The sequence below is a fragment of the Neodiprion virginianus genome, chromosome 2 (genome assembly GCF_021901495.1).
Source record: "Neodiprion virginianus isolate iyNeoVirg1 chromosome 2, iyNeoVirg1.1, whole genome shotgun sequence".
In the NCBI taxonomy this organism is placed as follows: domain Eukaryota; kingdom Metazoa; phylum Arthropoda; class Insecta; order Hymenoptera; family Diprionidae; genus Neodiprion; species Neodiprion virginianus.
Genome location: NC_060878.1, coordinates 15,943,866 through 15,961,649, shown reverse-complemented (window position 1 = coordinate 15,961,649; position 17,784 = coordinate 15,943,866). Strand labels below are relative to the sequence as shown.

Genomic DNA, 17,784 nt, shown 5'->3' with positions numbered 1-17,784 from the left:
TGAAATAATTTCGAAAAGTAGACCTTCGGCTCTGCGATTACTCGACGCATGAGTGACAATCGAGTTTGACAAAGTGAATATGCTGGTGTTACATGGTAAACTGGGTTTAAGGATGATTTGGCTGAACTATACTGAACCAGGAGTTACGAAAAGAGTAAAAATTGTTTCAAAAATCTCTAACAATGCTATTTTCCTCAATGGTAGTGAAAACCAATGAAACAATGTCCCTGCTAGAAATGAATCTGACTAAATTCGAATGACTTAACTTATGACACTCAACAGTTCCAGAAAAGGTTTCATTCGTATGAGAACGTTCAAAAACATGTAAACTTCGGTGTTTCTGTTTTTCTATTTTATTCAATTTTAACGTTGTGAGTTCAATTTTTCTGCCTGCCAGATAATCATTAATTCTCTGAGATACATTCACGACATCTTACGTTGGGAAATATCAATTCAAGGTACGATGTAAATCCAATAAAACAAATCTATTACTTGGGGGAGTTGGGAATGGACGATATGACACTGGGCAAATTTGCGAGGATACAACAAAGCCTCTACGTCGCGGTGACATCAGTATTGTTATTATTATTACTCCACGGCTATGTCTGAAAAGGGATTCTCCCGTGTTTATCTAGACATGCCGGTTCTCTGTTGTGGTGTTGAACACGCGATATGCTTAGCTGTGCGGTAACAACGATATCATCCGAGCTATGAATCGTCCGAATACCGTGTCTCCTGTTTGTCACTAGGAAACAGACCCCGTTCGTCTCGTCTCTCCTTCTCCCCTCCTCCCCTCTCCACCCAGCCCCCCACTCTCTTTCACGGTTCAATTTCACTCCTGTCCGTTACAATTACGCTTCAAAGCCACTTCTCGGCTCGTGTCGATCTAGCATTTGGTCAAATTCATTACGGATCATCATCGCCCGTCAGAAGCAATCGATGCAAATTGAATGAGACCAGTGAACAAGTTTTCGTTATTCAGATATTTTTACCAACCGAATCGCGGCGCTGAGTTAGTCTTATCTTTGAATCTATCTTATATGCTCGACTGTGTGTGAGACGACGAACAGGTCATGTAAAGTCTGACGGCTGACTTTGCACTAAGAATCAGCAAAGATGTCACCTGAGCTGGCAAGTTATCCATATCTTAGTCAGCGTCCAAGTGGCGTGACGCGGTTGCATGAAGGAATGTCTAACCATTTTATTCATCGGTATACGTACGTCGGACGATACCTTCGATACTTGTATAAAAATCAAAACAAACTCCTCGCGATACCAGCATTTTTTTTTTTTTTTTGTCAATTTCTTTATTCTTACCAAGATCTGGATTACTCTGTTAATCGGCAAATCGTGGGTCGAAGGAACAAAATAGCTGACTTAGAATATAATGAAAGGGGCTACTTCCGGTTGCCAAAGCAAACAACGTTATTTCATTGTCTCGAATTTGATTCATTGTCAGTATTCTGGCTTGATTTTATGATCATTACGCATGCACATCACATTATATCAGTTGGCAGTTGTTTGAATACTACTTTTGAGGCTCGGCGTGGATTCCTCGCCGCGATGGTCGTTCATCATGTCGCTGAATCCGGGAAAACATTCGCCCTCAAGTCGTGCAGTCGTTCGTTATGCTCAACCCCTCATACCCAGCGAATAAAATAACTGGGGTACAAGGGTGAATTCTCTTTTTAGGACGTAAATTTTCCAACGCCTGAAACCTCAAAACGAGCTGTGGATTTCCGGTGTCGCAATAAAACAGCTTATCAATTTCCTCTGCTGGAACTCTCCATGACCTCGAACAACCTATGATGTTGCAATTATTGCAAATGTTTCTTGAGATGCCAAATTCATGGAAAGACTATCAAATCTCTCTCTGATACTTGCAACAGGATTCGAAACACAATTTTCGAAAAATTGTTTTCAGAAGAGGCCCGGCCTTTAAGTTCAAATAAGGATACGACTCTTTAGCTGAAAATTTGACCTCTGTAATCTGTCTCACAGATACATTTGACCCCGTTGTTGAAAAATTTCCCTTCGAAATTGCTGGGAGGGTTATTTAATTTCACTTAGATCCTTGCAGAATCACTTTTTCGCAATGTTCGTAACACCGGTGTCAAAAGTGGAACCGTATCTATCCTGAGAACAAAAACACCAACTTACTGTTGAACATGTTAACCTCTATGATGCGTTTCATACGGACACGATGAGTCTCGTTCACGAAAAGAGTAGAAAACGAACTAATGTTCCTTTTAGATAGTCGAAAGGACTCTTAAATTTTTCCTAGATCCATACAGAATGATCCTCACATCATTTTTGTAAAACTGGTGTCAAAAGTGGGATCAAGTCTGTCCTGAGAATGAAAACACCAGCTCATCGTTGAACATATTTGACCTCTGTGATGCTGATTTCACCCTAACATGTTTAGTCTCATTCATGAAAAAAGTAGAAAACGAATGAACGTTCCCTTTAGATAGTCGGAAGAACTATTCAATTTTTCCTAGATCTATACAGAATGTTCCTCGCATCATTTATGTGAAACTGGTGTCAAAAGTGGGATCAAGTCTGTCCTGAGAACGAAAACACCAGCTCATCGTTGAACATATTTGACCTCTGTGATGCTGATTTCACCCTACAACGTTTAGCCCCGTTCATGAAAAAAGTAGAAAACGAATGAATGTTCCTTCCAGATAGCCAGAAGGGCGACGTCTCGCGACGCGCCGCAGCAGAACGAGGATGAAGAGCCGATCAAAATAACGACAGGACCTGAAATTCGGCTAGGTGTTGAATGCGGAATATTTTTCAATAATACGCTCGTTCGGCAAGGGAGAAAAGCGGCTGAGGGGTGCCGGCGGAGCCGCAACGGTGACGAGATGATGGAGGGGATCGACGCGTCCGATAACGCTTATCTGGAGGCGCGATAGCCGCGCTGCGTTTGCCGCCTCAGTCGAGTCGTGGACCTCAGGTGCTTTTGGATCGTTTCGTGCGTGAGAATCGTGGTTCAATTAGTACGACGCTTTTCGTCTCTTTGTTTTTGCCCGGTTTCCCTCCCCCACCCCCTGGTTTTGGTTTATTAGTGAAGTGAATTTCTCGAGCTCGGGAAGCCTTCGAAGATCGGAAAAGTTGGGAAAATTCGTCGGCGAAGCAACCGGAAGCGGTTCAGATTTTCTTGCAGCTCCTTCCCTCTACCCTTTGCCGCAAGCTCAAGCTGCAACAAGGCTTTAAGAACCCCCAGGGAACAAAGGAACTACACCCAGACTGCACCGCCGGCACGGCAGGCCAAGTTTCTAATTAAACTTAAACTTTTAATTGACTTATTATAAAGCTGCGCCCTCTTTGCCCGGGTCTCAGCGTTTTGAGACCCTCAAGTGTGCACCGGATTCTCGAGATTAGTCCGTTCCAACGATAGTGTGTATCGATCAAACCGGACTCCGAACTTCGATATCTAATCGGTGATTCCCGCTCCGCCATATTGCTTTAGCCACTCGCCACCGGCGGAGTACCTTGCAGGACGTTTTCAAAACGTTTTATCTAATAATCATTCGTGGTGAAGTGAAGTGCCGCGCTACACTAAATTCCGTATAAGTCGTCCTAGAGGTTGTGTGTCAAGTGTGCTAAGCGGCGTTTGGGGGTTCAAACCTTCAAACCTCAAGCAGAACGCTGTCTTCCGCAACGTTAGCCAGCGCTCAGCTGGGCGGACACCGCGTTTTCATCCCCAGGAGGTCCCCCATGAAAATGCTCCACTCGCTGAACGCCCTGGCGGGTAAAATCTCGCCGGGTTCACCGACCGACAGCAACGCCAACAAGGTTCACATGCACAACAACAACGTTGTTCACCCTCATCCCTACTCCAAGCAGCCACCCCAGCAGCAGAGTAACAGTGACCAGAAGGAAAACACGTGAGTATTCGTCTATCCTTCGCCGTTCTATGAATTTTTTCAACCATTTATCTGGGTCTCAGGAAACGAAAAACAGGCTCGATGCCTAAGGATGTTGGATGGTTGGAAATTGAAAATTATTTTGTTTGTAACTTACGCACACTTTTCTAAAAATACGAAGATGGATGATATTCGAGGTGTAAACAAAAGCTCACAATCAGATATTAATCGCATCATTTCAAATCGCTTCAGATTTGTTGAAAGTACAATGGATTCGTTCTGTTACACTCCGCTTAGGCTTATCTCATTTTTGGAAGACTTTTTCTTGCTGCAAGTTCACTGAATTTCACGGCAAAGTGTGCTTTTGTCATATTGACATCATTTAATGTTCAATTTTACAACATTGCATCGATGCTGATTACAATCAACGAATGGCAATATGAAATTGACTATTGAAAAAAGGGGAAATTTGTCTGAGTGCCGGTGTGAAAAATAGTATTTCGATTAAAACAAGCTATCAATTAAAAGAGCATCAATTTTTGGCTAACCAACCTCCTGGAAGTAGCAGTAAGCACAAATGGAACCTAGGTTTGAGGTACTTGAACATTTTGATCGATTACTTACTTGCCAATAAGTTCAAGACCCTGATCTTGGGTCCGACATTTGTTAGACGTTTACTTCAAAAATGTTGTCCAAACTCATTATTCGCAGTTTACAATCTCGTCTTGCTGACTGGTAAGAAAAAAAAAAACGATTTCCTATCGGGGTACAAAATCAGAAGGGTTCAATTTTCGAATATGAAGTTGATAACATTATGTCATTCCTTCCATTTGGAAACTGATCCATCAGAAAGTAGTTAGTCGATTGATGGTTGAGAATGTTCTTTAGGAACTCAACTGAACCTGATTTTGAGTCTGTACGGACGATTTGATACAGAGAAACTTCCCATCTTTCAATTTTAACGTGAACTAAACACTGACCTAATAACAAATAGTCAATTGATGGTGAAGTAAGCTGTTTCATCTTTCCATTAGCGGAACCTGATCTTCGTCACTTTTTACGGTCAACTTAATTCTGAAAACACACTATCCGGTGTAAGTCTGGTGATCGAAGAAGACATTTCACGTTTTCGACGACTTTCATCTCGGTCCTCTAAATCTTTGAAAAGCATATGTCACAGAGCTCGAAGGTCGGACTGAAATGTGAAAGAGCTTTTCGTCAGTTACACAGTACTATACATTAAATACCCTGTGCCTTGAGCCCACCGAGCATTGAAGATCCCATTCCACCTCAACATTGAAAGGGTCTTCTCGCATGACGGTTGGAAAGTGATTCGGTGGGTCTCTGAGCCCTTCATTATTCTGTTACGCTACATAAACGCATAAGACGTTTCAAAAGACGTTGCCAAACTCCTTGGATGCGAACCATGACTAAGGGCTTGTTAAAACTACTTCGGTACTCCGTGAGATGCTTTTTTCACGTCCTCGTTATCATCCTTGCGATCGTATCACGAGTAGCGTGAAAAATTTTCAACCTTGAAACAGCGACGAAACATTTTCAGCTCAATCTTCGCAGTCTGAAGGGTCTCTTTGTAAACCCCTTGCTGATAATTCCTCTGATACAATATTCTTCAAAGATCCATCTCAAAGCACGTTTAAAAATCGAAACAAAAGCAATACGACCAAGAGATGGCTGAAAGCTTTCACTGACCAGGCACGAACGCAATTACCCTACTTGTTTGCACTCTTGTAATTACCCGGATGCCTGGCTCGATTAATAATTAGATCGATAATACGAGTATACATCGACTTACGCAAGTCCGTCACGCTTCTCATACACACGACACACACGGACGGTCCTTTTTTTCCAATCCTTATTTCATTCGCCTAATTTCTACGACACAGTTTGTTCTATAAACACATTAGCTGATCAATGCTGTCTGTAGTGCAGTTAATCGATTAAATCGGTTCGACGAAATCTCTCGCTGTCTTCACACATTTGCACTCGTCACTCATGGTGTAATCTAATCTGTGAAAAAAAAAAAAACGTCCGTCCTCGCTATTTTACACCGCGTAGGTATTCGTCGTTATTTTTCACCAATGATTTTACTGCTGTTTTATCGCCGTAGTCCCGGCAGGTGGATTTAATTCGCGTTCAAATTTACCAACCGAATTGAATACACCGTTGTTCGTACACACTCAATTTATAGCAGCCCATCGATCCCATTATTGATACAATTTTGCAGGTAATTGAATCATTCGCCAGTGCCAAACATTTTTCCATGTATCTGATTTTACAGAGCCAAACATTTTTTGTTTTTTTTTTCTTCTTTTTGTTTATCCGAATTTCTTGTTTTCCGGGGGTTTAATTTCTTTTCCGTATAATTTTAACTGTAATAGTTGTCAATGAATTTCGTGGCGCATTATCACGATGTATCTTTATCATCACTCCCTCGATGCTATATGTTTACCGAATTTTTCGTTTCAATTTATTCCACCTGCGTTGTGTTGAACAACTCGAATTGCTGTTACCTTAATTTTATTACGGCCTAGCCCGCGACTCCTTATCTCGCCAACGACGTGCCAGATGCCTTATCTTCTCGTATATACAGCGATACTAATTTTTGTCGTTCCCGCACGCCTTAAAGCTTTGCTGCTCTGGAGCTATCTTTTATTTGTCCTCGCTAATACGTCTGGTTATTGTTCGAAGCGTTGGACGAGGTTTCCGCCTATCGTTTGCTTCTTTTTTACCGAACTAGAATTTTTATTTAGACCTTCCACGATGTTTCATCCGATTAATAACACAGGTCGACAGAAATTGTAATTTTTTTACAGTTTATATTTGAATGAATAAATTTTGATCCCATGTATCAAATAATATTACCAACATCCTCATTTATTACTTACAAAGTTTGCTTTTGTCTTTTTTACGATGATAATCAACACGGGTTGCCAACACGAACTTTGAGTCTGAGTTCTAGTTACGAAATTTTCATTTCTTCCATGTAACTAGCGAAATAAAAGATAGGTTTATTAGATAAAGTTTGATTTTGTAGAAACCAGAACGATATTTCGGATTTTCAAAAAAACTACCTGTTTTCTCAAATATATTTATTGTAAATGACAAATAAACAAACTTCAGTTTTGCTTTTATTCAAACATTCAAATGTGAAGCTAGCAGTTTCTTTGATTGTTATTCATAATAATTGTTTCAAAAGAAAGGTATTTTTTCTAAAAACTGAAATGTCTTGATTTCTACGAAAACAAACTTCATCTAACAAACCAGTTATTTCTGTTATTAATTACGTGGGGCAAATCGAAATTAGATGTCTAGAACCCAGACTGAAAATTCGTGTTGACCGATGTAATTAACGATGGTTGGCATTGCTGAAATCAAAAGTATAAGATTATTCTTTTCTGAGATAAATTATTATCTTGTGTGAAATTTCGAGTTCCAATGATTTCATGAAAGATTAATGGTTTTCGGTACTGGACGATATTCGATTTTATAAATAAATCGTCCAAAAATAATTCATCGATGAAACCTGCAGCATAACTTTATCGCCATATAAAAAATGAAAAAATTGAAATATTTATTGGATAATTCGAAATACTAAAAACATTTGTGAAAAGAAATATTATACCTAAGTTGTAAAATATAGAATTAAAATAATATCGTTTCCGCAAAATATCAGCTTGATGCTTCAATATTATTACAATGGACGATTGTATTCATTACAAATTTTATACGCCCCCGAATGAAGATATATATATATATATATCAATTTAAAAAAAAACACTTTGAGTTTATTCATATTTTTGTATGACGTAATATATATATATATATATATATAAAAAAGTGTTTTTTTTTTCAATCGATTTTTAGAAATTGTTATGTAATGTGGATCTTGTGATGTAAGAAATTGTTCGATTTCAAAATTTCTGCACTTCGTATGAAGTGAATGAATGATTTAAATTGTGAAATTACTAATATAAGTGAGTAACTATTTGGTTTTCAAGCTGTCTAGAATTGTCTCTTTGCTTATTTATGATACGAAAATATTCAACAAATTACGAGAATTGAATAATAAGCATAGACATTTTCATCTTTTACTCAAATTTAATTGAAATACTATTCAAAATTTGAACTGAAAATAAATATTCACGATACAAATATATATTCATAACGTTTAAAAATACGCGACAGATTTTATACCCTAAAATAATTTCAAGTATTGGATTATCGGCCCGGACAATTTCTTTCCTCGCTGTTTCCTTGTTTCAAAGTAACCTGCAATATTTAGTAAATATAATTTTTTTCTCTAAAAATATTGTAGTAAATGCCAAAAATGAAGTATTCTTAGACATATTACAGACTGAAATTACGTTTGTCAAACGAATTAAATGTCCCAAATTCACAAAATTTGTAAGTTCATGCGAAAATATCGGCTTTTTAGTATGACAGGGGTTTCCAAAAAGGTTTATAACATTTATGTGAACAAAAAAGAAAGAAGAAAACGAGCGACCTTAGACTGGCTATGAGCCAACCCACGAACTTCGCGTTCTCATATTGCAGGTTCCAGGTTTGTAGAGAAAAAAAGAAGAACAATATCCAATCCAAATTTCGAACTACAAAATCAGATTCGTGATTAATGATTTTAAAGTCCTGGGATACCACATTACATGAAAACGATCCAAAAAATTTCATGATACTAGTTTTCATTCAAATCCATTCATCCATTCTCAAGATATATCATCATATGTATTTGCTTCTCTGGAACTTTGTCATTTATATAATTCACAAAATGCCAAATCGATCAAAGCCAAAAGTCGATCAACTCTAAATTTGAAAAAGCCGCGTCGATCGAGACGAAAATCATTGAAATCCGGTCACTGGTTTTCGAAATATCGTTGGACAAAAAATTTGATCACATATTATACATGCATCCAACATACAGACACACACACACACAATTATCCATACGAAAATGGTCGATACACAGTGATTCTCAAGAGCCTGAAACTTCGAGAACAAGTAAAAATTCGACTTTTTATTTTCGCGGTGATTGCAATAGCTTCTTTTTATCTCTAAAAACAGACAAACGCCAAGCTAAAGAATCATGTTCAATGAATAACACCGTATCAAACATTTTCGAACTGAAATTGTGAGGATTCGCAAACCCGATTGCAGGCGAATATCAGGTGCATATACATATCTACGTACACGGGATGGCAGGAACCGACAATAAGTCACATCGCGGCGTCACGATCACGTGACTTATTGAATATATTCTTTCGCGTATTTCACCGCGAGCGAACATGACTGCAAACTAGACTTTCCGAGTTTCGCCACGCCTCGCGGTATTTTCTTTTTTCTTCTTGTTCTTCGTTTCATTTTTCTCATTTTATTCCATCCTACTCCTTTTTGCATTCCCTCTTTCCGTCAGCTCTTCTCCTCTCTCTCTCTCTCTCTCTTTTTTTTTTTTTCTTTATTACCGCTTGTTTTATTTTATCTTGGCCAGTTCAGGTTGTCTGCATTATTATACGAATCCCTGATGCTATTGTGGCCGACACCGCATCTCCGCGAATCTCTTTAAGGGGTGTTTTACCACCTCGCACACCTGCTCGTTTCTTCCGAATGGGTTTCAGGTGGTGGTAAAGCCTGTATCGAGAGATCTAAATTGCACGCAGAGGCTCAATTCATCTTTTCTTCTGTATCCGTTATTGTATTCTTCACCCTCGCTTTTATCATCATGATTTTCTTTTCTTTTTTTTTTTTTTTGTTTTCTTTCCTTCTCTCTCCTTAGTCTTGGCTTTTTTTTTCACACCGGTTACATTTTTTTTTCCGGTCCAAAAATAGGATTCAATGCTTTTCACCGAGTTCAAACCTAAAAATAATTTCGTACACGATTCTTCGTTAAAGATGTTAAGATGAGAATTTACTAGTTCTCAGATTTTCGGAATCGATTCGAAAAGCTTCATTTTTTTGACCCAATTTTTTTTCAACAACTTTCATTAGATTGTCAAGATTTATGGGTGAAAATCAATGCCTGTTAAACGTTGAATCAGATTGCAGAATACTGTGCTTTAGCTAACGCGTTTAATCTAATCAATTCACCCCAAGTTAATCTTGAATTATCGCTTCCAACTTTTGCATTGAAATCTATACGCCTAGCACGTAAGCGAAGTAACGTAATAAATTAGTATCTAGGCGTGAATTTTATAACCTTGGTGGGCAGCTCAGTATAATGTTGACAAATCGATGTTTCGACCCTTACGAGAATCGTTGTGTATCATAAGAATTTATTTTCAATCACTGCAGTGCGGAGTGAAATTTTATCGGATATTTTTTCAGTTGAATAATGTAAAAAAATAATCCGTTATTTAGTAATGGGATATTTTTAGTCACACGCAATGGGTAACGGATGATAAAAAGGCTTAGTAAAATCTGTCAAAAATGTCTAAATTTAATTGTTGCAAAAAGTAAGCCATAACTATCTGCTTCAAAAACTTTATCAGCCCTTACGAAAACTTTTTCCATACTCCATCAATTTCGGTTGTAAAATTTGTAGTAAAAATTTTCAAATCCTCCAACAACCTTGACTCCATCCACTTCGGCTATTTTCGAAATTTCGTGTACTGAAAAAATTTTCATGATACATATTCGCAAATTCCGATGAGGAAATTTAATGAGCTTGTAGCAGTTTAATCTTTTATAGTTTCGGGCGGCTTTCCCACTTCTGCAGCTGGCTAAGTGATAGCTTGGAATTTTGCCAAGGGAAAGAATAGAACAAATGTTCTACGTTTTATAAGATAATCATTATCCACCCAAGGCCCAAGATATTCAAGTTTCTCTTTTTCTTTCCTCTTCGAGCAAAATTTTATTAGTAATATCGTTACTATAATAGTTATTGTTACACTCAAAATAATTTTCATTTTAGTTTTCGTTACTATTCGGTCCCTAACTTATTTGATTATTTACTGTAACCGAAAAATATAGTTCCGGCTACAAGATGAAAATAAGTTTCGTACAATAAACTGTTATCGGAAAATCTTTACTATTCTTCTAGATTAGGAATATACCGTATCTTCATGCAGCTATTGCGATAATTTAATGCAATAACCAACAAATACAGCATTGACAACCATAACCACACTAAATAGTTACTCATAGCAGATTTTCTTTCAATTTCACCGTGTTCGAACTGTTCTCGTAATACGATATTCATTTTACCAGGATTTTACAGTAATTGAAACTAACAAAAATTTTCTCATCAAAGTTTTGTAGCGGACAAACTGAGATTATCGGAATGCGGAATGATCTGGAAATGATCAACATGCCAAAAGTTGAAAGACCAGCTTCAAGTTGCTCCAAACTTTGCAGCGTGTGAATTCCGAAAATCGAGATTTGGGATCTTGAACCGGATCGTTTCACTTAGAAATGTCAGAGCTTGTCGGTCGAATTCCCATTTGGTGGGAAATCCTCCAACAGTCTTGTTCGTGGATACCAGACTGTCTCCAAGTCTGGAGAGCACGTAACGCTCTCTGTGCACTGCGACAGTTGCAACAACCTGCAGTGTGTCCCAAATTGCATCACCTTTGTCCGCCTGTATGAGACTACAAAGACGAAACGGGCATAGCGGCGTACGACGAGTTGCGTGCTTCTGTAACACACTCAAACAAATAGCGTAGTTCTTTTCCTATTTCTCTTCCAACACTGTTCAAAGACACTTCTTTTTGTCATCGAATATTCATCGCGCACTTGAAGCTAACTCGCTGCATATTTATCATTCGTATCGTAAAAATGTATCGCTTCAATTTTTTAACGGTCAAAATCTATCAATGCAAGTCTGTTAAGTTTACCGTTCCTTCGGAAATATTGTTTTTCAGTACTTTATTTGACATGTTTTTTACACCTCGTTCTGAGCGTTTCATTGGTTTGCAATAAATTGAGAACGACTCGAGATATCGATTTGACGGTGTAGAGACTTGATTCATGTAAGATCTTTCTACTCGTGTTGCTTGTTGGTGAAAATATTTTTTCGAAAATATACCGACGAGTGTATTATTTCTGTTCTTCTGGTACATAAATTTCTCCTTCATTCTGTAAATGAGTCAGTTTTAGTCGTCGTTTGGGAAAAACACAGAAAAAAAAAAGAAAAAACACGTTGGAATTCTTTTGAAAATAATTCAATTCACAGACGTTATTCACGTCATGGGATTTTCTTTAAATTTATTTTGATCAAACTACGTTCTGCCTTAATCATTACGAGATAAATTTGATACTTTGTGCAAGGATAAGTGGACCTGAACTACTCGGACCGAAATATTGAACGCTGTCGGAACCGTTTTTGTTGTTATTATTCGATTGGCGAAAATCGAAGACGGGGGGTATTGCTTTCCCATAAGTCAAATTGGTCCGAAAATCGTCCTTCTTCAGCCGGAGGCATCGAGTCCTGTGGTATTGCCGAAGTGCGTGAGAGGATTAGACAATGGCGATCCTAACGAGGGGTTGGAGCGCAGGCGTGTGACAATTCCGAATAAAGCAGGCCAGTCATCCCTCGGAAATAACTTCAGTCGTTAGCCCCATAGAATCGTGCAGGGTTGTTATTTATTGCAATGGAGCTACTGCCTCTCGGACCGGACGATTGTATCTCGGTTATTTGGAGAGGCGTGAAAATGGGTTTGCGGGGTGAAACTCGGGCCAGCCGCGGCTTTTGACCATCTGGACATATTCTTGAGCTGAGCTTTTTTATTCACTTGACTTTCTGACTTTGGTCTGTGGCGGTACTTCGGGTTAAAAGCGTGGTTTTTTTCAGTTCTCGGACTTTCTTAACGGGCTCAGTTGGTGTCGGTGATACTTTGTTTTGCTTCTACTTTATTTTTTTTTTTTTTTGGAAAGAGGTGGAAAACACCACTCAAGGGAATTGCCACAGCTAAAATTGAGCTTCAGATTCAATTAGCCAGAGAGCTTATAACTCTTGCCACTCTTAACTGGCTGACTAGATATTAAATTTTAACCTGTAGTCACTCGAAGAGATAACGAATTGCATCTCAAGTGATCGTTCCCTGTTCAAAAATTTCGTGAAACATTTCCGTTTGACTTGAAAGGTTGGATTGGATTCCAACTCCGATTGAGATCGAGATACCGTTTTTTTCAAAACTGATCAGACACGATATGAACTTTATTGTATCTGACCGAGCCAAGCGCATAAGATCTCTTCGCGAATTCTGATTTTTACACCGCACCACGTCAACTGCTGCGATAAAACTGTTTTATCAAAAAGATAACGGCAAAGCTTGGCAAATACACCCGGCATTCAGGTCTACGTTGCATCATTAACACAATCGGAGCGACAAATCTCTTGATAACTGTTGTAATGTTATTTACATTTCGTTGATTCGAATATCATGTAACCGTTATCGTATGTTTCTGACTTCGAGTTTCTTGATGGACAACGTACCGTTTCTCACTGACGATTAAATTGATAAAAGCAGAATCGTCGCACTTTTCTGTGACTCGATACTGAATTCATAACATCGAAGTGAAGTCATTCGATCGGCATTTCACACTGACATTGGCTAAGCTGTTTTCCAATCATTCTGTGTTCTTTGAGTGACACTAAGTCCAAGTTAACACTGTCTCAATGGTAAGTTGAAATTGAAAGACTGCATGCTCCGTGTTGCGTGTGCTCATCATGCTAATTTGGCATGATTTACATGACGAATGGTAATCAGACGATGGAGTGACACTGACTAATTTTTCAGTGCCACTTCCGACGCCTCGCATTTGATGGATAGAGTCGAAGGTTATTCGTGGCGGCTGCTGCCTCAACTTGGCGAAAAATTACTTTTTAAGCATTTCCCCAGAAATAAAAGACTCGATCGGTTGTTCAGTTTCTTTATCATAACTCACGGTGCTCCTAATATGGTAATGATTAATTTCGGCTTTGTTCAAATGCTTTTGTAAAATAATATTGCACAACCGCAAACTGGGCAGTAAAGCTGAAACGTAATAACGATGCGTTTGATCAGACATTTGATTAAAATCTGAATCGGCAGCACCACCAACAGCAGCGAAAGCAGCAGCAGCAGCACGATCATCCGTAAATGTATTCAATTTCACACAGCAAATTCTATCTGCGTTAATTGGGTTCCCTTCGCCCCATCGCGTTGCTCCCACCGCCCGCCCGACAGTTTTAACAATTTTGTTAATTGAACAATTCAAATAATTCACAAACGTTACACACGCTCTTGATATCGTTCCGCGGTATAAACAATTTTCATTCGTTTCCCGTCTGCTCGGTTTTTGTTGTTCTCAATTTCAGGGCTCCGTGACAGCTAATTTTCACACTAATGGATCGACTATAACTTTAATCGAGTTTATTGCCGCGCCATTTCTCCGTTGATTATCATTAAGTATTCGATAATTTTTTTTCCATTTCCGTGCCGGTTATCGATGCCTTCTTCTTTCCTTCGCCCTTTCAGTCAATTGACACTGCTAATTAGTTATTAAACAGACATGGTCAGGGATTCGTTGACACGGTTCGTTACTCGGCACTTTGGGGAATCTCGGAGGTAGAGAGACCCTGTTGATCTTCGTGGGTAAACAATTAAGTGCCAATTATTCCCTGATCTTGAGTCGTGACGTGTGTGAGCGCCGCTGGCTTCGAATAGAAATTCTCATTCCAGTCTCTCTCCGGAATCTCCCAGTTCATCGTTTCCTCTTCCCTCTCAATCGCCCTTCGCTTCAGCTCCCTTCCACATTAGCATGTTATTGGGGGGTTGTTTACCCCCGGGTTAATCACCACCTCTGATGGTTCAGCCGAAGCAAAGTGCTCCGATGGTTTTCAGTCTACGGTGCTTTCGCCACCTTGTTCTATACCATGTTGTGCGCTCACACTTTTCTCGGATGTTGCAATATTCGTCAAGAGCATGAAAACTGCCTTTCAAGTACCTTTAGTCATTTTCAAACAGTCCATGATCACCGATAATGAAAATATCGAACAAGTCTTTCGATGCTTATCTCGTTTTTCTTTCAATTTTCGGGAAAAATTCAAACTTTATCAATCAAAATTCCAAGTTTCGCGAATTTTTTAACATAATTTTACACAGTTTAAACGTTGGAATGTAATGAAAATTCACCTCTTGTCTCTGGGTAAAAGAAACAGTTTTGTGGAATTTTTTTCCCTACACGATTTATTCAAATCTGTAATTCTACACCGGCGTAGTAATATTATTTTTCAAAATAAAGAGAAGAAGTTATCAAGCAAAGAAAAAAAAAAAAAAAAACTGATTCACCACAGATACTCGCTCTAGGCGTACTGGAAGCAGATAAATCTTTTGCGAGCATGACGGATGGTGGCGCTGCAAACAACGCGGGCATTACTACAGTTTTCTCATCCTTGCTCCTGAGGCAAAACCCACACCTCCTCAAACGTCTTGGTCAAACGGTCAGTGGTCCTCTGCTGATCAGGTCCGTTTCCAATAAACGGTATATCTCTCAAACAAGCCTTCAAATTTTGGGACAAGCTAAGCTAGGTCATCCGAATTCGCAGGGGCTGGAATTTGGAATGAGAGGTTCTGAAAACAGAAGATGAGAAAGGAAGAAATTTCACCCACGTAGAATTAATTGATTCGCGTCAAAATATTTTACCCTTCGGAGCACGGTTTGGTTTAAATATTGTAATAAAAAATGAAAAATATCGTCAAACGAAGATGAATATTTACACGCTAATAATCAATACCTTCACTCAGACATTCATACGAAAATTCATGATTTGATTCTTTTTTCTTTATTATTTATTGCGATGTTTTCGATTATTTAACTTTTTTTTCATGGTAATAGACTCAATTTGTTTTAAAATACCGATAACTTATTTTAATTTCAACGATCCCTCAGGTTCTGTAGATTGTCAACAGGAAATATTTGCACGAATAATCGCGGTTGTTACAGTTGCCTCGTAGTCGTTGAAATTGGTGCTTTTGGAGATAAATAACAGTGATACGTGACTTGATACAGGCTCTTTAGCAAGCTCATTCCGTTTTCGTCATCCCTGCACGCACAATAAAATTCGAAGATGTGTCTGTAAGTGTATAATCAAAATATCAAAATTAAAATAATAGTACATTATGTAACAAGGGAATAATCAACTTTTATCCCTGTGTTACACATGGGACTTTATTTCCGACTGAACTCTGGCCACAATATCAACTTGGAAAGAAAAGAGGAGAAAATCAAAACAACGCATACGAGTAGTGCATGGGTGTAGGTCAGCGAGAGTCAATAAACATTACCCGCAAATGCGGGAGAAAAAGTAAAGAGGGAATAATATGCCACTTTCGTCCCGCTTTTCACGTCAAAAAAGTTTATTGCACTATGGTTGAGTCAAGAATGAGACTGGTTTTTGGACTACCGCGGAATATTATTCCGTATGTCTATCCAAATTAGCGTCTTTCCACAGAGTGAGATTCGTGGACGGAAGCCTTTCGTCTCTCATCTAATCTCACGTGACCCACTGTCTTATTGTACCTAGTTCTATTTCATATGAGAACGCTTATTGAAATGGTACAAAAAAAGCATATCGCTGCAAAGCATTTCGCACAGTTCTGATCCTCCATTGCTCTGGCATTTTAGAATAACTTCCGGCAGTCCAGTTATGGGGTCGATTCTGTTCCCGGGGTGGAGCGAAGACAGTAAAACTACTGTTTTGGTTTCGTGCAGCGTCAATTCCGTATTCTCAACTTTCCACGCTCTTGCAAAAGCCGCCGGTACTTGTGGTCTGTTTTTTTTCACTGTCTCCACCATGGTCGCAAAGTAATCCCTCAGCATCGTTTCCACCAACCTAACAGACGTAAACCAATCACCCGTAGTTGGATTCCAGTCACACCCGTGAATCTGTCTGACAAATTCCTACGTTGGCGAAAAATATGAATGACTTCAATTTGTCAAAGAAACATCAATTTGATGTCACCCTTCGATGTTGTTGCGATTCGTGTATGTTGCAAAACTTGGAAACTAAAGAACCCATATTTTTTTTTCTTTTTTTGCCAAAAAAACGGTTTAATGGACTGAAAACGACTCTCAAAGATGGGTACCTAATGGGGTGGTTTCGCAATTTCAGATAGAAGAGCTTGATCTATTCGAATGAAACCAACGCTGAAATGTTTCAATTGATAGATGAAACATTTCAGCGTTGGTTCCATTCAAATACATCGAGCTCATCAAGGAATCACCGGGGTGTCCATCTAAGGGGATCATTTTCACCCGTCTAAACTGTTTCTCTAAAAATAAAGACGTGTCCTCTAATTTTCAATTTTCCACGACATACGTGAGTTGCAACAAATTCGAAGAGTGATACGAAACTGGTGTTTCTTGTCAACGTCAATTTTTGCATCGACGTGCGTCGTGCAGATTCGAAAGCTACAGTAGCCCTTGAAGAGCCAGAGTTGCGAGTCAATCGTGCAAAACTCGGAACACTTGTATTGTCTTTTGCAGTAATCGATTTCTTCCACGCCTGTGTAACGAGGAAAAAATAGTTCGATTCCTTTCTCCACTGGCACGCGTTCTTGTCATCGAACCTGAGGCACGTTGGGAGGAATTAGAATCTGTGGAGCGATATCGTTGATTCTAAAAGTGTGGTAAAATACTTGTTGAAACACAAATCGAACGGATTTGCCTTCAAGGCCTTGAGCACTTCCATAAAGTCAAGCAGCCCGAACACCGTTCCTTGACTTCAATCCCGTCGATTCACCGCTGATATAACTCTTCCAGGAAATGACATTTTGCCTTCTGTCTACTTCCTCGCTCCTGTTAGCCACTAGTGTCTTGATTATTTCCTCGCAGAATAAACGCAACGACCATGATTCCAGTGGCGTCTTGACTTGGCTTAGCTGCATCTACGACTTCT

The 17,784-nt window shown here is 39.0% G+C and overlaps 1 protein-coding gene across 11 annotated transcripts in view; it reads left to right on the top strand.

Moving 5' to 3' along the window:
- The window catches only part of LOC124297845 (CUGBP Elav-like family member 2), a 374,143-nt gene that overhangs the window by 37,240 nt on the left and 319,119 nt on the right, over positions 1 to 17,784 (top strand). For 10 of the 11 annotated variants that reach the window (XM_046749175.1, XM_046749184.1, XM_046749177.1 and 7 more), the window contains exon 2: positions 2,688 to 3,896. In XM_046749175.1, coding sequence (XP_046605131.1) covers positions 3,727 to 3,896 — 170 coding nt within the window. In that variant the 5' untranslated portion in view covers positions 2,688 to 3,726. The remainder of the gene's footprint in view (positions 1 to 2,687; positions 3,897 to 17,784) is intronic. The other variant, XM_046749176.1, reaches the window with a different exon arrangement.